The following is a 26,328-nucleotide window of genomic DNA, read 5'->3' on the forward strand; positions in this document are numbered from 1 at the left end:
AAAAAAAAAAACTGTGCATGTAAGGCTAATTTAAAAAAGGAAAAAAGAGGAAGTCCCCAGGAAGCCCAGATGTTAAAGGGTATAGAGTGATATCTCAGCTAACGTTAACCCCAACCCTACTGGCAGCCAGCAGGAACTGCAACAACACTAATGGAAATTAGTGTTGTTGCAATCTGTGGGCTGTCAGTGAATCTAATAATAAATTCACATTTACACAACTGAGAATAGTAAGCCAGATATTTAGAGCATTTGTCATTTGCACTGATCAACAACCCTTTTAACGCCCACAGATAGGTTTATTAGGCTTGTTTTGTGCTACATGGGCAGTGAAAAACAAGCTTTTATTTTAAATTTTAATTATTATTTTTTACACTTTGTGCTGCAGCCTGTACAAAATATTCGCTATGTATGGTACGGCAGAATGACTAAGTGAAAAAAAGAAGGAGAAGATGAAGAACATGAGGCATCTCTTCAGCCATCTCTTCTATATATATATATATGCTTTTTTTTTTTTTTTTTTTTTTTTTACTCATGACCACTTTATGCCCCCAAATTGTGAATGCTCCCCCAAGTTAATTCAACAAGGAAGGGGAGAACATCTCAACACACATTTTCCAGTGGAGATTTTCAATGACTGATGAGGTAATGAGGGCTGGTGTTTAGTGTTGGCTGGCAGCCTGATGATTGCTTGATTCCTGTTGAAGGAACTGAAATTTCTGTCATGACCTCCCTACTTAAACTGCAGTGGAAACTCCATTCAAGTTCATACAAACAAAGAACACACAGTGAGGTAATGACTGTATCTCCATGTCAGCTTTCTCCCACACAGTTGAAAGGACTGGGGCCCGGTTGCTGAGAAATTTCGAAATAATACAAAAAAAAAAAAAAAAAAAAAAGAAAGAAAAAAAAAGCATAATACACCAGAAAAGAACAATATATTACACTGTAACAAAATGAGAAATGACATGCGATATTTTTATTCATGGCTTTTTTTGACAGTTATAATGGCTTGGGCCTTTTTTTTTTTTTTTTTTTTTTTTTTTTAATGAACACTAGCCTTTGTTAATGCATCCATTTATCCTTCACACATTCCTCTGTTTTTTTCCCCCTTTCTTTCTTTTTTTCCACTGAAAAACACAATAGCGGCAGTACATCTTGCTCACATTTTCTGCTTATCCTTTGTCCTGTGTCTCTCCATCTACTCCTCTCCATCGCTCTATTCATCTCACTGTAGGTAATTGAAATCTCCCCCAAAGGCCTTTACGGTGTGTTTGTCACGTAGACTATATACATATGACTAGACACAGTGACACACACACACACACACACACCGTTTCATGCGGATTGTCCTATATAGAGTGACACAGTGTCCGTGTTCCTTCAGCTGACGGGTCGATGATGGCTGCTGTGCGTGATGAATGGATATGTGGACCCGAGCTGGATCATATGTACTGCTATAACTTGTCACACAGATGACAAATAGACCCTGACTGCTGGGAATAACGTCTGACTTCTGCTCATTATGGGGGTTGGAACACAGACACACACACACACACATACACACAAGCAGGTGGATGAAAAAATTCTTGTGCTAAACCAAGGACAAACCACACAGATGATGCATGAACACATACATGTACATATACACCAATGCACACATGCAAAGAAACACACAAATTAAAGGAGGATCACCATGTTAATACGCAAAAAGGAAGGATACACACACACACACACACACACACACAAACACACACACATCAAATGCATCGCCAAAACGGACACAGGAGGGGTTTCTCGCACCCACAAACACACACAAAGAAAGACAACAAATATACAGGGACACAAGTAATACCATATACTGTGCATATGGAGAGGAACACGCTATAAAATGAGGGCAAACACACACACACACACACACACACACACACACAAACACACACACACAAAGAAGCGCAAACACAGACAAAAAAAAAGAATAGCAAAAAAAAACACAAAGAAAAAAACACTGACTTGAAAAAGAAGGAAATCACACAAAGACACACACTAAGCAAGGACAAACACACACACACAAGGAAACAGAAACACACACACACACACACACGCACACAAGTGGGATAAAACACACTGTTGCATAAAACATTATACATACTGTTTGGAAAGAAACACGCACACTTAAAGAAAGAAATAAACCAATGTCCAAACACAAAGGCGGAGCTAACACACACACACACACACACACACACACACACACACACACACACACACACACACACACACACACACAATCAGGGAACACAATGACACATACACACTATTAAATAAGCTTCCATTTTTAGTGGGACGAAAGGAGTGACAGACACAGAAACACAAAAAAAATGAAAAAAAAAATACATACGCACAGCATGGAGACCTATACCAACAACCAGAAGGCACACACCCACACACACACCCACCTACACACAAACACACACACACACACACACACACACACACAGTCTTACCCTGCGTGACTGGATCTCTTTGACATACAGAGGCAGCAGGAACTCAGACACTCCCTCCAGTCTGACCCCCTCCTTGGTCACCCGCAGGTTTCCCATGCCATCCTGAAAGGAGAGAGAGAGAGAGAGAGAGAGAGAGAGAGAGAGAGAGAGAGAGAGTCACTGCGAATTCAATTAACAGCCCAAACATTATACTGTCGAGTAAAACAGTCAAAACGTATTTGTTCTCACACAAGTTCCCCTGTTTTCCAACAAAGCGAGTCCACTGATTTACAATTCACATCAGATTAGACACCTATTAGTCATATTTATTATATTACAACTCATAATAAAGTATTAATATGGTCACAAACAGAGCGAGAGAAAATTCAATTATTAATGTTGTTATTATTTAACCAAGTATCTGGATGCTTCAAGTCAAATTCATGACACTTTGATTCATTTTAATAAGGAAATAAAGCCTGCACCGACAGTGAAAACCTGCATAAATGAAACGTTGACATGACACCCATATCGACAGCGGCTGTGTGATTTGTAAGATTTGCAAGCTAAATATCTCTGTGACATCAGTTCAAAAGCTGATTTCATGTGAACTGCTCCCATGCTGTGATACTGTAAAAATGTTGCGCTTGTTTGCTGGTTGCTGCCAAACTCGACTTGTCAAATTCTTGCCGGGAGCATTTTGAGACACAAAGTCACGCATGTTTCAACGCGGTCCCGTCCAATTATGTTCCCATGTGCAGGCTTTATTGCCTTGAGGGGGGGAAAGCTATTTTGTCACCAATTGATTTTCTTTCTGATGTATCTTTCTTTTCGGCTTAAAAACATTTGTTTCAACAAGTCCTCCAATCCATACCACCACAAGTTTTAACACCAAACTACAGATCAGCTAGAGGTCGCTGAAATTTGAAACATATATACAAATAAATAACTACAGGTTGTAATAACTTGCTGTACAGATGATCAATGGGGTCATTTTTTTTTTGCCCCCATGTCTTGTTTGTTTCTGACATTTCTTTTTTTCCTGGCTTTTATAGTACAGTGGTCCCTCGTTTATCGCGGGAGTTAAAAATAACCCGCAATAGGCGAAATCCGCGAAGTAGTCAGCTTTATTTTTTACAATTATTATAGATGTTTTAAGGCTGTAAAACCCCTCACTACACACTTTATACACTTTTCTCAGACAGGCATTAACATTTTCTCACTTTTCTCTCTTGTTTAAACACTCTCAAAGTTCAAACCTTCATAGAAAAATAAGGACGCAGAACACAATGCGCTGTTGAAAAAAAAAAAAAAAAGCATGCAAAATTGCACTAAAAAAAATCTGCGAAACTTCGAGGCCGCGAAAGGTGAACCGCGTTGTAGTGAAGGATAACTGTATTTCACTTAATGTGGTTATTTTTAGGCATAAAAACCACTTGGTTATGGTAGAGTAGCATAACATTGCTAGTAGTATTTATTGATATTAGTCACTGATGATCTGTATAATATTTTATCCTAAAGTCACTAATTATCTTCTCCTAAAGGTAAAGAGACGCATGGCAGTGGAGGGAGAAGTGCTAAGTCAGACTTGAGTTAACGAGAGCTGAATTCGCTTTATAAATCATTGATTAATGTAACTGATATAATTATTTACAGATTTATCCCGCCCTATCCAGTTGGGATGAGCCGAATCGGTGTCTTTATTTTAATTTTAGATTTATTTTCTTTATTTTATCTGTAGATTTTTATCATCATTAAGATACAATCAGGAAATTACCAACCTGTATTACTTAGTTTCAGTGTGTATTCTCAAATCCAGAGTCAAAAGTTGAATTTAAACCTCTTTTGAGAGAACTGCGAATGTAAAACTTTCAAATTTTTTTGAAAATTTGAGTGCGATTTGTCAATATAACATTGTGAATAAAGCCAGAAATTGGATAAGTTTTTTCTAGCAGAGGGCATAACACTGTGTGAGAAAACTCACACAGTTTTATTCATTTCTACACTGGAGTTCACTGAGGACTTTTGTGACACATCCAGAGAGACTTCTGTGTACAGCGAGCACATTAATAATACAAATTTCATTCCCTTGACCACCAGCATTACAAAGGAGCCCCTCGAAAATGAGACGGTACATCTCAAGGGCTTATTCCTAGTAATAATAAATTCCTGATAAATAAACAAACCATGAGAAAATCAATGCAAAAGTCAGGGACACAATCAGAGCACAGTTAGGCTTAACATTAGGTCAACCTTATTCCTTCCCTCTTTGGGGGATGAAGGTGAAAAGGAGAATGTTTGGTGGCTTGAAAAAGCTGTTATTAGCTCTGTGAAATAAAGTTCACTTGGGTGTAAAAGCTCAAGTAAACACTGTGTGGCCGCACTAATTCAGTCTCCCGCTCCCTGTGCGAGGAACAGCCCTTCCCTGCACCACGTGCTGCTCAATGACAACAAATTAGTCCTGCTTCCCTGGTTCCCAGCTTTCTGTTCATGTTCACAAATATTGATTAAACTGTCCATGAAGATAGGAATTCTGTTCGGAGTGCTGCTGCGAATTATCATTAATTGTTAGGTGCGACAAACCAACAAAGCCTTTCAAATTGGAAATGTACTCAGAGCGAGAGGGAGAAACCGTGAGGGAGAGAAAGTGTGAAGGGATAAGAGGCTGAGGAGAAAGAGAGAGAGAGCTGGAGAAACAGGTGGAAACCAAACGTGGAAATACAAAGATCAGAGAGAGGGGGAGGAAGATGCGACATGAGGAAGATGGGAAAACGAGAATGAAATCAGAGGCATGCAGCAACAAGCTCAGGAAGGAAGGGCAGCACCTGGCAGAGGCCGGGAGAGGGAGGCACGCCGGACAGCCTCACATCAGCAGAGAAAGAAGAGGCAAAAAGTTTGGGGAATAATTTTCAAAATATAACAAAGTCAAAGCAACGAAGACTGACAAGAAGATGGTGAGTTGGGAAATAGTGACGCAATCCGCGGTCGAGAAGGAGAGGAGTTTTACGTTGTTAAACTACTCACTCACACATCGACACAAACACGAGCCCTGCCTCCTAAAAATTACACTCTCACACATCTAAACTGCACTCTCAGTTACGTTTCGAGGGTAACTGATGTGGATTATGTTTGTTTGTAACATACCACAAGAACATAATCCCTTATCTATCTATAATGCATTAGCTATTTATCTATCAATCAGGGATTCAGCAGAAACCAAATCCATATTCGGCAAGTAATGAATGATGGCTTTCTGATGAAAAAATTACCCTTTGGAACATTTCCTTTAAGTTCGGCGTGTGCTATATCATGTTATTTCTTCACAATCTGAGTTCTCTTGCGAAGGATAACACTGCTTTGGCTGTCTTTGACATCCAGACATTTAATTTGAAGTCGCGTTAATCCATAAACTACATCTTGCATAGTGAATGGAGACAGACCAAAAGACTAGACAATAAAAGTCACGTTGCACAAAAAAAAAATGTGAATGATATTATATTTCTTTTGATGTGCAGAATACATTGTCGTTAGAGTGGGGTTCTTTAACCTATATAGTTTTAATGAGCAGGAATTTCATTTTATATTTATTTGTGGCTAAAATCTAATGATTAAAAAATATATAGTAAATTACTTCCATTTAAACCACACCCACTGTCATCTGTTCATAAAAATGCCTCTAGTTTTTAAGTAACAAATTAAGAAGCAAAGTAGGTTTTGTGAGATTTTTTCAGATGACAGTTATACCAGTTTCACATTAAATTATCAGATTTTTCTCAAAGGTATTTTAGCTGAGAACCACCGCTGACAGAGCTTGTGGCCAGAATTGTAAACCAGGTGTTATTAGGATGCACAGACATGTTTTGAAAAAGACAGCCGCACTCGGGTTGAACCAGTTTGGATATTGGAGGCCAGAAAATGATGCCAATTCACTTCTATTACCATAAATAAGAATAACCTATTTATCTATACTACTTAGAATCCGATCATAATGTTTCATTAGAATCAATTCTTTCTAGACAACCAATGTCATATTGATCAGTTAAAAAAAAAAAAAAAAAAAAAAAAAAAAAAAACATCGTATCTGTCATATCACAGCTGGGACACAGTGACTGGGTGATGTCTGATTTTTGATAAAAACCCACCGCCAGTTCCATGTACCAGTCTAACCCTAAATCCACACACACACACACACACACAGACACAAATTGGGCTGTAGCAAAGCGACAAGAGTGTATCAGATCGATGGGTTAAACCAGCCAGAGGTATTTGGTGTTGTTGTTAGATCTATAGTCATTAAACTGAATGTTCAATGGAGCATGGAGCTTATTCAATAAACTATAACACAACAGGCCTGGGGAAATCACAAAGTCACCCACTGAGTAACACACACACACACACACACACACACACACGACAGCATGAAGTCACGCACAGTATAGAGTGTGTCTGTCAAGAAAGAACACACACTGTGAACACAAACATGTGCAGAAACACAACTCCTGCAGTAGACGTATGAGGAATTTCATGCAGGTACACACATACACACACGAGCATACACACACACACGCGCACACACACACATTCGAGCAGCAGGACAGCTCACAGTTGAACAAATTTCTCACATACAGTGCAGATGGCCAGACATACTGTACATTTTCAGACTGATACAGGTTCTCTCTCTCTCTCTCTCTCTCTCTCTCTCTCTCTCACACACACACACACACACACACACCTGGTCTACATTCCCTCTGTTTCAGTTTTAATCCAGTATGCATCATTGCCATGAAGTACATGAACAATATTTAACAGTATTTCCAAAGCCAAATCAACAAATTAATCAAGAGGAAAAATAATTAAATCGCTCCAGCCATCCATCTCTTTTTCAATGTCTGGTTCTCTTTATCTCAGCAACTCTTTCTTTTCATTCTTTTTCCTCCATTTTTATGTCTTTCTAAAAATCTGATTTTTTTTTTTTTTTTTGGAAAAGAGCAACATTCCTTAGTTTCTACTTTTAAAGATTGTGGGTTTGGCTGCTCCTTTGATAGTCACACACCTAAAAGCAAGTTAAAAGTCCTTATTCTCCTTGGCTAGTCCAAACTGGAAGTTGTAAACTGCCCTTGATGCATTTGGCTTTATCCAGAGTAGAGGCACATCAAGAGAAAATGTTATTACATGCACACTATCATCGGCTGATAAACACGTAGAAGTAATTTTCTGATGCTCATCCTTGAATGCCATATCTACAAAACATAGCTAAGCACAAGGGGTGAAGATACAACATGAGTGAACAACAAAAACACACTTTTTGCACTTTGGTGAGCGAAGCTGGGAGCAAGTCTTCACTTTTAGAATTTGTGAAAGTTTGAAGGACTTCATTACCCAGGAATTATGTAAAATGATGTCTTCTTCTGAGCGGCTGGTAGATGTGGTGAAGTGAAGTGAAGTGAGGTAAAGTGGTAATGTGATGAAAGTCAAGGGACCGAAACACTTTGGGTGCAGGTTTTAGCTCATAATTCTGGCGAGACACGTAGCAGAAAGGCTTTTAAGAAAGTTTGGGGTGACATTGATCTGTCATTTTCCCAGATGGGCTTTTTTGGCTTGGCGTGACATCCAAAAGTACCAAATGGATGGGCACCACACTTTCCATAAAAAGTAATGTTTATTTAACTGCAGGATGCTAAAACCGTGATGTTTTCAGCCAAGAGACCTTCATCAACAAATCGGAACAATCTGCAAATGTGTTTTTTTTTATTTATTTATTTATTTTATTTATTTATTTTTTTTCCCCCTTTGAATACAACTGAAAACATGGCAATGACAATATGAGCAATACAAACGCATATCTCTCTCAAACACACTTTGGCTTTGTCTTCATTTCATTTGGGTTCCGCTGGCATGAAATACACTTATTTTAAGCATCAAAGGGAAATTAACAAATACAAATAATCAACATAATAGCCGACAAATCGGTCAATTTGGCAACAATAAAAACAACTAATCACAGAATAAACTGTACACTGCCTTTTCTGAGTTTTTTTTTTTTTTTTTTTTTTTTCCTGTCTCTGCTAATTTAAGTGGGCTTGATTGGAATAAAATCCACAAGAGCTAGTTTGCCAAAGCAAAATCAAATCCAAATATAATCAAAATAAGAGTAGACACAAGAGCTCATTATCACTCAATAAACTGCACTCTTTCCAAGCCACTTCTCCTGCCTCTATTTGTGTGTGTGTGTGTGTGTGTGTGTGTGTGTGTGTGTGTGTGTTTACATGAATATTTGCGGTGGTGTGGTAAAATACACATTTGTGTTTGTCTATGTAATCGTAAGTGTATGGCTGTATGTGTGTGTGTGTGTGTGTGTCGTCTTTAGCTGTGCCCTGCCCTTTTCACCCTCAGACTCAGCCAGCATGCTCTTGGCTGGTGTTAATTGTATCTTTATTATAATTATTCTTTCTCAATTAATATAATGAAGGACAGGGAAATTTGTATTAAAAAAAAAAAAAAAAAAAAAAAAAACGCTTTCTCAAAACTAGGCTACTGTGCTATTCCATGCAATTTTCAGTGAACCAACTTTGGGATTTTCATTGTTCAAACTGAACTTGGCATGTCTTCTCACTTTGGCCAATCAGAAGCAGATCTTAGGGAAAATGATGTGCGCTGTGGAGTTTTCCGGGTGTTACTTGACGGATGCTCCCAGGCACACACCTCAAATGTTGCTTGTTTGTTTCACACAGATATAAATTCTCCAGAAAGAAGAACTGTCAAAAATATGAAATCTAAAATATCAAAAATAATATTTAAATTTGATTCTGTACTTGGTTAGAGTAAGGGCTTAGCAGTATCTGTCCATCACAGCTGACTATAATTTATGATAATTTTTTTCTTACAGTTAATAGTATTTCTCCAGCCACCTGAAGGCAGCAGCTACCAGTGCAAGGCTCTTACAGACGTATACAAACTTCTGCTTTTGTGCACACCAAACTGGTCGGCTGTAACTCAAAGTTTACACTGTGGAAAACATCATCAGGCACTCTGCATCTTCATCCAAAAACATTCAATATAATCATGTGAAGTAGGAATGCACAACAGAACTAAGTACCTTCGTATCGTCATATTGGTGCAAAGGCAATGCATAGACCACATAGAAAAGGTCTAGTTTTTTCCATTCAAGCATTTACGAAATCAGCCTCATCACACCATTGATCTAATGTGAATGAATTGGAGTAAACATCTAAACACTCTCATGAAAACATTTCAAATCTTCAAGGAATAAAGTGTTTGAATATGGCATCTTATATATAGTTTGTGTTCATGAATGGCGATGTGGCAGCACTGGGGTGGGAATAGACGATTTGTGGTTGGACTGTGAATGCCCCTTTTTTTGTTTATTTTTATTTATTTTTTTATTTTTTTGCTTGAGCCCCTGGTCCCCTAGAAATGTCAGCGCATGTCCCTGTTATCAACATTTCACAGAAAACGTTCTGAATTCTCTCACAGATGAAATTTTGCGTGTTTTCGCCATCAACATCTTGCTGTGTTGTGACCAAGCCTTTTGTACCAGGTGCACTAACATGAGGTAAAAGGATTACCCGCGTCTGGTAAACACTGAATCATCCTCGTAAGAATAATCATGTCCTGTGGTAAAACTCATAAAAATCAACAGATTGACAAAACTGAGTTTGTAGGAATTGCTAGACCTGCAGAAAGCCTTTAAGGATATTCTAAAAAGGCAAGATGGTTCTTTTAAGAGTTTTGCTGAGATCATAGAAGCAAGCAATCAATCATAGATACTGTTATGAATGGCATTCAAGTCCTTATCACCCATTTGAGATATTTGAGATATAGTAATAACATTTTTTTTTAAAAGGTACACTGACAGATCTAGGTACTTAAAGAAGCAGCTGTAAGAATGTGAATCCATTCACAACAGACTGTGGACTAGTCTGATTGTACCAATTATGCTGAAATCTAACCAGGAGAAACTTTGTCATTGAGAACACATGACCTCACCTTGAAAAGGACTGAGGCCTGCTCTGAGGCTGACAGCAAAGAACAGGAATTACCCAAACCAAGCTCGTGTTGGATGAGTGAGCCAAGGAGACTGAGTGAGCTCACAGAAACAGGAGACACAGTGAGAATGCAAAGAGGCCAAGGACAATAGTGGCACAGCTGCTGTGATTCAAGGTCAAGCAACACATCACGGCAAAAGCTGAGGAAAACAGTCCCGTGTTCGAGAATCAAGGCTTTTCTGACTGAGTGAGGAGGAAACAAGCAGAACTCAGGGGCATAGGAGCAAGTTTGAAATTGGGGAGACACATTTGCCTTGAAAATTTTGCATTTTTGGATGTAAATACAGATATTGTTGTAAATTTCTCATCAATAGTTAGTGTTAAACTCTTATTCTACAAGAAATATGGCAGTACTGGAGAGATTAACCAATGCATTAGCCACATATTCAAAACAGCTTTGTCTTAAAAATAGAACAATTAACTTCTTAGTCTGCATACATGAACAAATGCTCATAGAGCTATATCTAGATCCATATCAGAGTGAAACATGTCATCAATATTCTCTTCTCAGACCTCACCTCACCCCTTGTCTCTGCCGCTCCTCCTGTCCTGTCACCACTATGCTGCTGAAAATATGTTTACAGTGATGCATGCCCAAGCAAAAGGCCCTAAATATTAATATAGTTCATTTCAAGAATAAAGCATATCCCTGATCTATTTTAATACCTCATCTGAGATCCAGTAGCTCCATTTGCCTCTCCTCCACCTGACTCTTTCCTGCTCCTGATAAGAGAAGTCTCCTGATAGATAAACACTTAAAACTAACTAACACTAGGCCTGGTAGGCTATTGCTTTTACTTTGTTGTTCTGTATGTGAAAAGTGCTTGGCATAAGACATAAACCTCTACATTATCATCACTAATCATTTTTAATACCTCAGCTGAGACCCTGCTCTTCCTCTCCTGTTATGTCATGTTTCTGCCCTCCAGATAATAAAATATGACATGGCTGCAGTAATGTCTCAGCAAAAGGCACTTAACACCAATATGTCCCATTTTAAAACTAAGACATAAATTATTATAATTTGTACATTTGGCCATGCTATTGGCCAATGGACATTGAATATAGTTATTGCACCACTGGACCAGTGGCAACTCAGATAAGTGATGAAGAGCACTTACGTTAGGCTAGCAAAAGAAAGTAGTAGAAAAGAGATTGAGGCAAAATAAAAATGTACCTATATTTAGTGCAAACATAAGTTATAGATCAATAAATGGAGAAAAGAGCCTAGCAGCAAGTGAGTTTTACAATAGAGTAAACAGTGCCTCATTGGCTTGATTCGACTTGAAGACTTTTACCAGAAAAATAATTACAGTCAACAGGAGCGACACTGGTGGTAGAGCAGGTCCATGTGTTGCAGAGTGAAAACAGCCTGTTTGATGTGGACCAGCCACCTGGGACCAACCATTTGCCTCCTGTTGAGTTGGAATGGCTGTGAGAGGAGTCCATGGATTTAATGGGTAGTATTTGGATGGATAGCATGTAATTTCTGCAAGCCTTGCACATCAAAATATTGCAAAGGCTATACTTATCAATAAGCCATCCATCTGTGACATCCACCCAGCAATTTAGCAAAGCCAAATAACATATAACATTCACACTCACCCAATGGAAACCTTTTCTGTTGACACAGTTAAATTAGTTGAATGATGGTGCTTTTTATTTAATGATGTTGGGAATTCCAGTGATGGTATTAAAACTCCCTTTTCACTATAGCAGCCGCACAGCAGCGAGGGGAAACTGCTCTGGAGTCAATGGAAATTTGGTTTCCAGAACTGCAGGCATTATGCAGCTCATGGTGGGCTGTGTAATGTAAGACCTATCCTCAGTCTTTGGCACAAATTGAAATGTGCCAGTGCTCAATATCCCCAGGGAAGAGAAGACTTGATTATGCACCAAGATGGCATCATTGAATTTCCTCTGTCTTTCCCCTGGTGGAGCAAGTTGGCAATCCAATGAAATCGATTTTAGAAGACAAAATCTACTGACCAGTCATTGCTCTTAGTTAACCTAAGGCTGATTTTTGTTTGACTGAGCTGTATAGCCTATATATTGCATTTATCACCCCGACTTATATTTAAAATAGTTATCCATTAGTCATTAGTTGGATTATGTGCACCATTCTAATTATTTATGAATAGTATAACATGTGCCGATAGTCCCGAGTGCAGTAGCCTAATCAGATTTATATTATGAAAAAAGCCTTTAAATTTGATTGTCTGTTCCCATTAGCCATCCTTTGGGTAGGCCGATTAATTCTACTTTTTCACCAAAAGCATAGTCAGAACTGCACTTAAATTTTGCGCACACACACACACGCACACGTAAGCAAAAGGAGAAGTGTTTTGCAGATAAATGAGTAAACTTGGTAGCTAAATTTATACACATGCAGAAACACGTACAGTACATGGACACACAAGTGGACATGCTGACACATATTCAGTATGCATACAGTCTTGCTGTGGCATCTGTGGAAAGCCATAAAAAACTGGATTGACTGAAACTAATTGCATGTGCTGTGAACTGTGGGCCATGTCCCTCCTTCTCCATAGGCGGCACTTGATATTTTCGCCCTCAACCACCCGCATATCTCAGACCACACTGAACAGCACCTCAGGGAAGTTTTCAGAATCAATAACGTCTCAAATACAAAAGACTCAGAGGTTGAATTAAACTACACTAATAATGCTCACCTTAGAAAGAAACTGTGAGAGAGAGAGAGAGAGAGAGAGAGAGAGAGAAAGAAAGAAATGGCCATGCAGGATGGAGACAAGCCACACCAGAACTTACCCCTGGAGATGAAAACTCTTTCTGACAGCCATAGTGGGCTACTACCCTCAACACACACACATGCACGCACGCACGCACGCACGCACGCACACACGCGCACACACACACACACACACACACACACACACACACACACACACACACACTTTCTGGAGCATGTATCAGTTGGAGTTTGGAATAATGAAGCTTCTTCTCAGGAGGAGGGATGCTGGAATATGGGTGCGCTGATGAATAACAGGCCAACCAGCGGCAAAACCATTGCTATCAGAAAACTAGAATCATGGCAGTAATGATGATGTAGCTAGGGTATTTGTTTTTAGTTTTTTTATGTTTTTCTTTTTCTTTCTTTTTTCTTTTTTTGTCCTAACAAGATTTTTTTTTTTTCAAAAGGTTCAAGGCTTCCATGGCAACACCAACAGAATTTCACACCATAGAAAACTGCTGTAAACTAACAGAGAGGCAGTGCTGCCAGTCTTCGAGTGAAAATCATGGGATATTTCACCCAAAGCTACAGATTTCACTCCATTTGCATCAGTCTGAACAGTCCTGCAACATGAAACTTTGTAATGCAATTTAAACCATTGCTGTTTGCTTTACACTCCAGGAGCTTTGTCCACCTGAATATAAACATACATTTTGTGCGATTAGATGATATCAGATGGTGCCTAAACACATAGAATCCAGGTGAAATGTAATAGACATTCATTGAAGCTCTGATTTGTTGAAGACCATGCACACTGTTTTTATTTAAAAAAAAAAAAAAGGTACAAAACAAAAATTGTCTTTAAAAATGTCACTTAACAACTGATGACTAAAACTAAAAGAGAACTTAGCTATTAAACCTGCTTTCCTCAAAGCAATGTGAAGTATGTTGTTTTTAAGACTGTTTTGATCTTAAATATTACATGTGTTAAAATTAATAATGTAGGACCAAATCAATTAGTATATAAAAAGACAAAGTTTCCAGTGCCAGTCAGGCTTTAGAGGTGCACACCCAACTGAAACAGCTCAGACATGGGTAAAATTGTGTCTCTATGGTTGCTTACAGACTGTAGACATAAATAAATGTCTCTTTCTGGACTAATGGGGGTGAACTTTGGAGTACCCCAGGGTAGTATGTTGGGCCCATTCCTACTTTGTTTTGGAAATGACATGAGCTCATCCTGCATGTGCATTTGATATGCTTTGGCTGCTCTTGTCATAAAATATAAATCAAAATACAAGTGACCAAGAAAATGGCAGTGAGTGGCTATCTGGCAATAACTGTCTCTTCATCTGAGTTGAGTTCATGATATTTGGTTCAAAGGAAGGCTAAGGACAATCTCAAGACCTTAAAGCCATGGCTCATGTTGCAGAAATAACTGATATTTGGATTGGAAATATCTGGGTTGTAGTCTAGACAGCTGTTGTCTTTTCAGGACGTGGCCTCACAAGTTCTTAATCAAACAACAAAATATCTAGTTAGAACTTCCAAATATATTGATTAAAAAAACAATGGGAATCATTCCACGGGACCCGATTCAATACATTTTTGATTATGCAGCAACATCTTGGCTTGGCACAATCTTGAAACAGCCAAAAATAAATCATAGACAGCACTGAACAAGCTCATCAGAGTTGGTGTATATCCACAAAGTCATTTCATTTCTCAGCACTTTATTGTTTATTGGGATTGTTTCAAGGAGAAAATGGAGTGAGAATATTTAAACAAAGAAAAACAAGCAGGAGCTGAGGCATATGTGATTATATGCCTCTGCACCTACATAGTTTTCAGGTTATTTTAGGTTTTAAGCAAGTTAGAGATGGCACTCTATATATTGTAAACCAATGTTATATACTGTAGTTATGGACTATATTGCCATCATCACTGAAGAGCCTTCATAATGGAGTACCATTTAACAGTTTTGTAAAAATGATTGCTTGAAAGACTTTGCTTGTAATCTGTGTCTTCCACTGTGTAAAGTTGCTCTTGGGATATTTTCCTTATTACTATTATGAATATTTACTTCTATTATTTATTAGTAGACTTATTTCCACTGTATAACTAAAGTGGAAATAAGTCTGGTGAAGTTTCTGTGTATCATTAAAGGTCTTTTTTTTAATAGACTACAACTACTAGCCAACTACCCTAAGTGCAGAAATGATTTTGCCACATTAATAGCAAAACGTAAATATAACTATATAACTCCAGTTCATGCAGAATATAGACAGCGCAGAAAAAGAAATTAACTTGAGAGCAAGGATGCAATCAGAGGGTGTCTGCAAATCAGACACCCAGCAAATCAGGAGGGACCTAAAAAAAAACATCAGGCGTAATGTAACACACTCAGTTCAGATCGAGATACAGTCCAGGTATGAACTGCATGTTAATGTCAGCTGTAAAGGGGGGTGGCTGGGTGTGTATATGTGTGTGTGTGTGTGAGAGAGAGCTTGTATGTGCAAGGTCAACAGAGTGTGTATGTCCTGTTCGTTGCAGCAGTCGGAACGATAATGATGGATTCCCTCATCGCAGCGAGGTTAACTGGCAAACTGTCCCATCAGGTTAAAGCATGTCCTATGCAAGGTTATAGACATACCTAACACACACACACACATGCCATACACACTACTGACATGTTTATCGCAATGACTTCTAAGAGTACACACACAAACACCTACACACACACACACATGCACACAAACACACAATAAACCTATGTGACCCAAAGGTGATGGATAGGCTGGGAAAGTATTTTGCAGGCAGTTCTAATATGCAGGACTGTTGTAATTTTTCATACAACCTTTTATGTCAGCCAGCAGGCCCACAGAGAGAGAGAGAGAGAGAGAGTGAGAAAGAGAAAGAGAAAGAGAGAGAGATTGTGTCACCTTTGCCTAGGTAAAATGACTGAAAAAATGGCTGAAGGGATGTACAAATTAGGGAACTTAGAATATGTTTTGCTTGTCCTTTGCCTTTTTGACCATTTAGAGACACCGTAGGTGGATGCTAGGTGTGAAAATGACTTTGTGTCGTGTTTCAAACTTTTCCTCCAGCTAGTGGGTGTAATTTGGACCTTGAAACCACTTTGGGGTTGAATTATTTTACAGCGAATGGAAGTCAAAGCAGGAACCATGCTATTATGCAAAAGGCTTTTTACAGTTTTAGTGGATGTTCAATAAATTCTAGTTTAAAGTTAAAGTAAAAAAAGTTAAAATTATGATACAACTCAGAGAGTTTAAAATCAAAATATGCCCTGTGTCCCTTTCCGTGCAACATGGCAGATCTGGAATGTCTTCTGCAGTAAATGTAAAGCAGTAAATGCTAAATGATCTGAGAATTATGTTCAGTATAAATAGTCTAAAAAAAATCATTGTCATTATTAACTGAACATTAGGTAATAATTCTGAACAAGAAGATAATTACTGGTGCTTGCCTTTGACCGTTTAAAATGCAAGCTGACATGCATGAACGAGCACAGAGGAATTATTTGAAGGTAATTTACGCTAACTGTCTGTGAGCCAGTGTGCAGATGCATCAAATCCCCGACTTCCCAGTGATGCTAGGGACAATGTGGAGGAATACATCACTTCCTGTGGATGTGGGGAACGGTGAGCTGGGTCGTGCCTGTCCACGTGAGAACAACAGTGTGTGGACCCAGGAAGAAAAAGGAGCACAGTCAAAGCCACAGAGCCGCTCAAGAGCATGGGAAACATCAACACAGATGTTCGCTGTCGACCTCAACGCCTGTGTGTGCTGGTCTGTGGCAGAGGTCGTGTGAGCAAAAGCTAGGGGGCGCCATACATCTATAGCAGGGATGTCAGACTCATATGAGGTAGTGGGCCGCATTCGTTCAAATGAGACTAACCCTAACCTGAGTAGACACATGACGCATATTTTAGGCAACTTTCTGATTGATCATTTTAAATCAATCAATTTGTAACCAACCAATCAGGGAGAGAATTACATGAAGCAGAAGAGAGAAATGCAACAAATACATAGCATAGAGGTTTGTCTGACGGTGTATTAGGGCTCTTGTGAGGGGAAAAATAATAATAATAACAATAATAATAATAATATTAATAATACAGAGCCGGGGGGAAGAGGGCTAATATTCTAAATTTCCTCTAGAGATATGTGCCCTTTCAAAAATTTTAATTGACTTTGCCACCTTTACTTTTACCAAAATGTGAAATTTCTGACTTTGGCCTGTGAACTGTATGTTTTCTCTATCTGTGATGTGAATACTCTACTGATGATGCAAAAAGCCTCTTGTCATGCATGCCTGCACAGGTACAGTGGATACTTTCCACATTCACATGAACAGTCCCACAAAAAAAAAAAAAAAAAAAAAAAAAAAAAACATCATTACACATGAAGTGTCTTCGTCTGTAGTCGTTTTATGCGGGCTACATATTTTATGTACATATGTGGACATATTTTATATACCTGCTTGATAAGACACATATTGCGCAGTCCACGTATTTCTATTTTGTGGGGTGTTTTACAGGGAAAAAAAATAAAATCTGTTTTTTTTTTTTTTCCATGCACATAATTATTTTAATTATTTTATTAAAAAAAAAGAAATAAAAATGTCATATCCCTCTGTAAATTACCATATTCATTTGAAACTAAAAGGAAGACTCCTCTGGTTTAAAAAAGGCAGGATTAGCTATTTGATTGTATTTGATGATGGATTTTTTTGGTCTAAATTTTATTCTTATGCTTTGCCTTAATAATAAGTGATGGTTCTTTTATGCAGCATAACTGCTGTCAGATGGCTGAAGTAAGCGTTGACTCTTACAGCTGTCAAAACAACAAATTGCCTCACCAAGGACAGTTAAGTTTTCTAATCTCATCTTATCACAGCTTCAAGAAAAATGACTTTGTCAATGTGGGCTCCAAGGAAAAAACTATAAATACCACTACTTTGTGCCGCACACAAGGTCTAAACATCAGCTTCTTGTTGTTGCCTTCATTTTTTGTCAAGTTTCCTTGAAAGTAATGTAGCTGCAGGGCAGAGACTGCATGATGTGTCAGCTTGCCCCAGGAGGCAGGATATTAACCTTTCCAAAGCACTGCGCTGTGCATTGCATTTGACCGCAGCTATACATGACTAGACAGCCCTTAGTGTCCACAAATGGAGCAGTCACTTGTCTCCAGTGTACCAGCCTGCACCTGCGGCCCAAATCACCTCTGACTGACAAATGACAGGACAGCGTTTCCTGCTGCCTCTGCCATGTCTCTTGCTGTACACAAACCCATCGCCCACACACACACCACACACAAAAGTGCTGGGGAACAAGTTGACAAGCACTGTTAACATCACTTTGCTTTGACCAACAACTGTGTCCCATTTCAATTCTGCAGCCCGGGAGAGAGTCTGACTGACAAATGACAGCAAAGGTCTCTTGACACCTGTGTTTTTCTGTGCCAGCTCCCTCCCAAGATGGCTAAAAAAAAACTAAACTCAGTGGGGAGAGTATGAAAACTAACAGTGAAACTGAAAGTTGGGGCTCAAACATCATCGGACAGAAAAACATAATGCTCCCTGGAAGAATATATCCCACAAACACGGTGTGTAATGCCAAACATTTTTTTGGCTAGAAGAACAGGACTTTATCTTACACCTTGTCATAAACACAAACATAGAGAGCGAATGTCTAATTAAATAAATCAATAAATCTTCCTCCATTTTGCCACTGCCAAAGTCACACAAATTAACTCTGGAGCTCAACATTGACATTACATTTTGATGCACAGAAAAAAATTGCAGTGCAGACACCACCAAGCCAATGTGACACACTGCTCAGATGCAGGGATGCTGCTGAGAACAAGGTGTTAGATAAAATTGTCTCACTGAATTGTGTCCTATTTCCTCCTCTCCTCCACAGAGGTGCTTCTTTTTTGTTCAGCATGGCCCTGATGATGATGATCCCATGATCGAAACGTTTGTCAGTCTCACTGAGCACCTTTTTTTTTGTTGTTGTTGCACTTTTCATTTCAGCATGGTGATCTAAAAAAATCTATTTTTCCACTGCCCTGGTGGATGTAGTGCAGGGGTCAATGCAATGCTATGCCAGATTTCACTGCTGATTGAGTGAACTTAACACTGATTGTTAATTTAACACTGATTCCAGGTTGATTTGATGTGAATTTGCCATCTGGTTGTTTGTCCTGGGCTGAACACTTGCCCATCCTCTCACTAAACCCCCATCCCCTCCACACACAAGCTCAGACAAAGACACATTTATTGTTTCTAATGAAAAATAAGAGCACTGTTATGATTTACCTTATTATTGCATTACTTAAGCCTTGTAATGTTTCTTTTGTTCACACAGAAGAGATTACAGCCTAAAGAATATTGCAGGATGGCCCCTGTGTACTGCGACTAACAGAGCTTGGACAGCCTCCACCTGTTTGTGTTGTAAGCGAATGTAAGGATGACAACACCAGTACTGGGACAAAGTGACAGGTCCTCTGTCTGTCGGCTCACTTCACTGCCTCCTCTTCAGCCCCTGTGAGCAGCAAAAGATGTTCTGGGACGCAAGCGGAAACTTTACAAGAGTAGGCTGAAGCAGCGATGTCAAAAGGTGAAAGAGAATGCTAGTATGTCTGCTGGCTCAAATATTGACTCTGCCTTCACAAAAGACACACTGACACACCGCTTGCCACAGTGGCTCGTAAGTATAAACTCCTAATGTCTGAACCTGCTGTGGCTCTTGATAAGAGCAGCTAGAGGGCAAAATTTTAAATATGCAAAACAAGCTTGAGGTTGAGGAGTGAGTGATGTTGAAAATGAGAGAGAAAGAGACAGAGAGAGAGAGAGAGAGAGAGGAAATTTGAGAAATTACAATTGTATTCCCCTCTGTTGCCTCTTCTAGATAAGCAGATGTTTGATTGACTAGCCCTTGAGAGCACAGCCCGGCTGATGCCAAAATGACAAAAAAAAAAAAAAAAAAAAGAAATCAGTGCTTGTTGTTGTACCTGTAATAGCTCCATATTTTTGAGTTCTGATGAGTGTATTGAGATGGACCGGTGTCCTCTCCAGGGTGTTTCTCCTGCCTTCCACCCAGTGAACACTCCAGCACCTCCAAAACTTCCAAAACTTACAAGCATAAGCGGTTTGGAAAATGAATGAATAAATGATTGCTTCCTGTCTCATATGTGTGAATGTTCTGCCACAGGAACCCCCCCCCCCCCCCCCCCCCCCCCCCCCCCCCCCCCTTCCTCCTTCTTCACTGACATTTTCTCTCTCCTTATCAACTCATGTTCAGTGAATTTTGTTGTCAATTTAATCCGGGAGCCAACGGCATGTTAGAGATCACCCGAGAGCAGTAAATATGCTGAGTATGAAGATGTAATAACTGGGTTCCTGCTGTGAGTTAAGACAAGTATGATGCATGCTCTGAATGGAAGGAAATTGTGCGACTTTGAACACAACAGTGCAAAATTACTATTTACAGCTACAAACATCTGTAGCTGAGTAGATTTTGAATACTTTATTCTGAATGTTCGAAACATTTTGAATTAGTATTGTAACATGGTGGGGAAACAATAATAATACTGCAATAATACTGTGGTAGGCATGTTTAAAATGAGGCTTTTATAGATCTGTGTATTTTCTGCAGTAAAGCTTCCATTACAGGGACTATATTATAGGAATCCCTTCTTTCCTCTGTTAATATATTATTACATATATGGTCAAATGAAGACATTACCAACATTTGATTTTGTTTTAGTGGTGACATTTGAAGTTATAGCTCTTTCAAAAATCTATCTTTTTTAAGTCAAGTGAACACATCACAGTTGGACTTCACGCTGATTGACTCCCGTTGGTAAATAATCGCTGAAAACAGTCCAGTCAGGTCAATTTGCTGCATTTGAACTGGTAAGCTTCCAAACAGCTGGTTTGGCTCAATCAGAGGAGCCGCTGACTGCTCTGCTCGTCAGGACTTAAGTTTTCAAATTCATTTAGTAAATGTCCTTGAAACTTAACTACATTTATCTGCAACACATCATGGAGAACATTACTCTTATCTTGAGCCATGGCATACTCGAATTTCAAATAAGCACAAGAAGACATCCATGAGTGCACATAATATGGGTTAACTGTTACTCCTTTTCCATCAAAGAGGTTCCAGGGCTGGTTCAGAGCCAGTGCCTGACTTAGTACCCGTTCTTTGTTTTTCCATCGCCCAAGCACTGGCCAAACTGGTTCCAAATCGGTTCCAGGCAAGCACCAACTTCAAGCAGGGGCTAAAGAGGGGCCAGAGAAAGAAGTAATGACGCGACCCACCACGTCATTGGTGGGCGGGGTTACAGAACCAAACGGGAACAGTGAACGCTATAAACGTATAGCTAAACGTAGTCGTTGTTCGTTCCGACCACGAATACGACGGGTAGCCATCAATAATTGCGTTTTTCACCTCTGGATCACAATGTAGGCTTGTAAAGACACGAGCAGTATTTGCATCTCTATGATGGGTCGTCCAGTTGTCGTCCATGTTTGTTATTGTGATTCCGAGCAAGCATCTCGCACACCCACGCGATCACGTTTTACGCTGACGTAATGACGTGTGTCTGACTTGGCTCCGCTTGGCTCTTGGCCGATGGAAAAGCAAACCGGTTCTTTGTTGGAACCAGTTAAGCACTGGCTCTAGCACCAGCACCGAACTAGGACCAGGGTCTGTTTGGTGGAAAAGGGGCATGTGACAACCTATGACTTACAACTTATGTAGCTAATAAAGCACTTTCTAAATTTGTTTCAGTAAATGCTCTGTGAATAGATTTTACTGTAATGATTTTATTATAATTACATTCTTACAGAAATGATTTGATTATGAATAAACGCAAATGTTTGGTAATATAATGAAGGTAATATAATTTTGGGGGAAAAATGTACATCACTGGGAAAATCAACCTTTTTCCCATTTTTCTGAAATGCTGAATTTCAAGACATTCTAGTTACGCTGTGTGATTCAAGTTACTTCAAGCTATGCTGGTCGGCTGGGTGATGAGTGATGGAGCGTAGAAGGCATATCATATCCTTGGCTTTGCTTTCTGCCTGTCTAGACACATACATGAGGGGAGGCATTATGAAAACGCCTACCGAGTGATCCCTAGTGACAACACTGTCATGCCACTATGCCTCTGGTTGGCTTCTTGCCTGCACACATCAATGCCATACCCCGACATAGATTGATAGAGATGTGCATTCAGTTCTTACATTTAGAATTAGAGAAAATTCTGGGGAAAAAGGCTAATTTCCATTTTTTCTAAACACAAAAAAAGGCAGCTGTTAAACTACGATATCTGCTCCAGATGGTGATCAACTGCATATCTTTCTCTCCATCCATCTCTCCCACCTCCCACTCCCGCCTTCTCACTAAACATGATGGCTTTCCTCCAAATGTCCAAAAAGTGAAAATTATAGCAAATGCCACTCGATCTGTGAAAGGAAAAAGGCGCATGAGACAAGAGTGCTGTGAATGTGCTGTGTGAATCTGAACTGACTCATCTGACCCAGCAGCATTTCAGTTTCTGCATCAGCAACGCAGGAGTCTGAGCAGGTGAAAAATCAAAGAGCGCTAATATTGACTTGTTGATATTCAGTGCAGCTGCAGTCATAACCTCTGTGGAATGTAAATACTGCATTATAATTTGGTTCGCTCAGTGGTCATAGTATCATATAACATATCACCTTGTATGTCTGGTGTGTTGGAAATAGTTAACAGACACCTGGTGATGTTCATGAAGTGCTTTCACAGAGCCTGCTAGTTCAGCCTTGGGCAGTGGAGACATACACAAGGAAAGCAGTCACAGGGAAAGCTTTATCTTCAGGGAAGGTAGATGAATACCAAGCTGATGCTCTCAGGCCACTCACTGTCTGTTGCTTATGTAAATCACTGATATAGTTAAATGAGAACTACTGTCCAAGAAACTGTGCATTCTTCTCCTTGATGCATCCTTAAAAAACTGGCAAAAATTGATCAGATTGACCCTTGCTTGATCCTGTGTGTTGCTGTGTTGCAGCCATCTAATTGCATACCACGCCCTCCTCACACTCGGATCACACTCAATCTATAGCAAAACTGTGTGCAGTGTTCAACAACGGCACGCACTATACAGATCAATAATCAATAAAGATAAGCTGTGATTTGCGGCTGTATTACAACATCATCTGCTTCAGTGACAAAATTGGTCTCATCATGCAAACTTCAAAATGAGTACAGCATTCATTTTAGTTATAAACAAACAAACAACATTGTAATCCTCCTCTTAGTGATGCAATGCATCTGCAATGAGGAGATTCCCTCATGTGAAACAAATGCACTTTAATCACGGATTGTTGCGGTTGTCCAACCATACATTATATCCTAAAGGGAAGCTAAATAATCCCTTGTATTGACTTCTTTCAGTGACCAAGGAACTGCAACAACAAAAGGCAGCTGTGGCCTAAAGGTTAGAGAACTGGGCTTCTGTGAGATTACTGGTTCAATCACCAGACCAGCAGGGAAAACCACAGCTGATGTACCCTTGAGCAAGTCATTTAACTCCCAGCTGCTGCAGTGGAGCTGCTTAGCGGTCAGCAGTGTGGACTGGGCTGTGTGCTGGGCAGCTCCCAGGTGTGAATGTGTGCAAATGAGTGAATGTGCAGCAGGGTGTTGCTGAAAAAGGCCACAGATGTTCAGCCAAAAGCTAACCTGGATAAATAAAGAAAAAAGAAAAAAAACACAAGGGTGTCTCACACACTGCACTCTGTAGCCTGTAATTGCCACCAATAATAATGTGACATTTTCACAAATGAGCAAGCTAATTCAAACAGAAATCCAACTGAAAACTCTAGTGAAGATAATATATCTCCATGGAAAATACTAGAGCAATAAAATTACGTTGTCATTTACTTTTATGACATCTTTTTAGCCAAGCTGAAATGCCTTGTAATGCTGGTTGCTCTTAAAGGAATTGTTCATCTAAAGTACAAACAAACAAACAAACAAAAAAAAAAAAACGTGCAATCTATCCATCCAGACAGACTGTTTCTTTCTCCACTTTGTCATTGGAAAATATATTTTGTATTTTGAGTGAACTGTTCCTTTACCCCATGGCTACAATGAATACGTGACTTATGTGGGCATACTGCAGAACTCTTAACCAGCTACACCTGCAGCGTATGTACAGCACAGGCCTGAGTTCACAGTCAAAACAACACGGTAAACTTTTGCGTTGGGATTGTGTGGGATTGTGTCTTCAGGTGTTGGACTCTGCTCAACTATGAAACTTCAACTTTTTTGTCCAGTTATGGGCAAGTTAACACCTATAGCCTATGTAAAAGATAATGTTACTAGGCAACTGGCACTGGCAAAGTAAATCAAGAAGAAAACCCTGTTAAATATATAAATTTTATAGCCAATTTTTGTGTTAAGATGCAGAGCACACCCCACATGAAAAATATAAATAAAAAACTTGCCTATTTTTACATTGTTAGAGTGGAACTCCACGGTGCATACACACAACCTGCACACAACTCTCTGGTTATGTTATGTGTGTATCTACAGGGTTAAGCATTATTCCAAGCAAGCACCATCACACAGCGAAAAAATGAGTAAATTCCATTTCATGTAATTGGACAGTAAAGATAGACAACTCTGCACATTGTTAATTTGTCTTTCCAGGTTGGTGACACACTGATCCATGTCACATTACACTTGCGTAAACATGCATGACACACTACTTTGATGTACATTTTAATGAGTAGCAACTGTGCATATCCATTGTTTGACTGCATGAACAACTGATGCATCATAATGCCCAGTTTCCTGTATGTGTCCAGTGTTTTTCTTGTATCATGTACAGAGAGGAAATAATAAAGTAGTTAGTCCAGCAACCCCCCTCCCCACACTTTCCTGCCATTAGATCTCTGACTGATTTTATGTGCAGTGAGTGACAAATCATCACGCCTGGATCCTATGGCCACTGGCTCCCGTCTGTCTGCTAGTCAGTTCCTGCCAAAGAACACCCACACTCAGAGTGTGTCTTCTTCCACTGCAGGAAGGTGTCTGAGTGACAAGCATAACAAAAATACATCTTCTTTCATCTATAGGATCTATATTGATCCATCGCTGGCAAGTAGGGGAGAAATAAAGGAACAAAGTTAACTATTTTTGTCCCTGCCATGCCTGAGAGTTTGGAGTGACACACTGAGTGACAAGCCGGCAAACATGTCTGCCTTCATCCATCATTTATTTGTCCATCATATTTTTTCCTATTCCTTTTTTTTTTTTTTGTATCTATCTGTCTCAGTAGTTTTATGCAATTGCACATGGGCTTCTCTATTTTTCACATTACATGCAAATACAGTTATGATCCCTACCAAGGAAGAAAAGCAGAATGTCTTTGAGCACAGATAGACCTAAATTATTAAAATGCATGTGTTTATGAGCCTGTGTTTGTGTGCATTGTATCTCTGCAGTTGCCTCAGATAATATTTTATTAAAGTCATCTGTCAATATTGCAATTACTCTCACCCTAATATATAATTAAAATGATACCTAAAAGAGGGTAGGTACAGTACATAAGGTTTCAACTGGCCACAGATGGTGTGAGTGGCTTTTTTGAGTGGCAGGTGACAGCTTATGCTGTGTGAATCCCATGCCAGCCACTTGTTCAGTTGTCTGCCTGGCACTCAGTCACTCACATGACCTGAATACCAAACAGAGTGGAAAATATCAAGTCTGGCTACAATGCTGAGTGACAAGTAAGGGTCCTCAGAGATGCTTGTGTTTGTGCTTGTATCTCTTTTTGTTCAAAGCAATTATTTGTATTTGCACTTGAAGAATCAATTTGCAAAAACAGATATCGCAAATTGCATTGATTTCTATAAAGCATGTTTTTCTTTCTTTTCTGCCTAGATAATATCAGTTAGAAAGGGCTAATACAGGCTTTTGCAACAAACGTTTGGATTTCAGATTGAGAAAGTATGCTATATGTGAAGCATTGCATACAATACTCAGTT

General features: G+C 39.3%; 1 protein-coding gene across 1 annotated transcript in view; it reads right to left on the bottom strand.

The window, feature by feature from the left end:
• sgcz (sarcoglycan zeta) overlaps positions 1-26,328 on the bottom strand; it is a 456,953-nt gene that overhangs the window by 144,482 nt on the left and 286,143 nt on the right. Inside the window, exon 3 of the mRNA XM_030057208.1 lies at positions 2,502-2,603. Coding sequence (XP_029913068.1) covers positions 2,502-2,603 — 102 coding nt within the window. The remainder of the gene's footprint in view (positions 1-2,501; positions 2,604-26,328) is intronic.

The sequence above is a fragment of the Myripristis murdjan genome, chromosome 1 (assembly GCF_902150065.1).
Source record: "Myripristis murdjan chromosome 1, fMyrMur1.1, whole genome shotgun sequence".
NCBI lineage: Eukaryota > Metazoa > Chordata > Actinopteri > Holocentriformes > Holocentridae > Myripristis > Myripristis murdjan.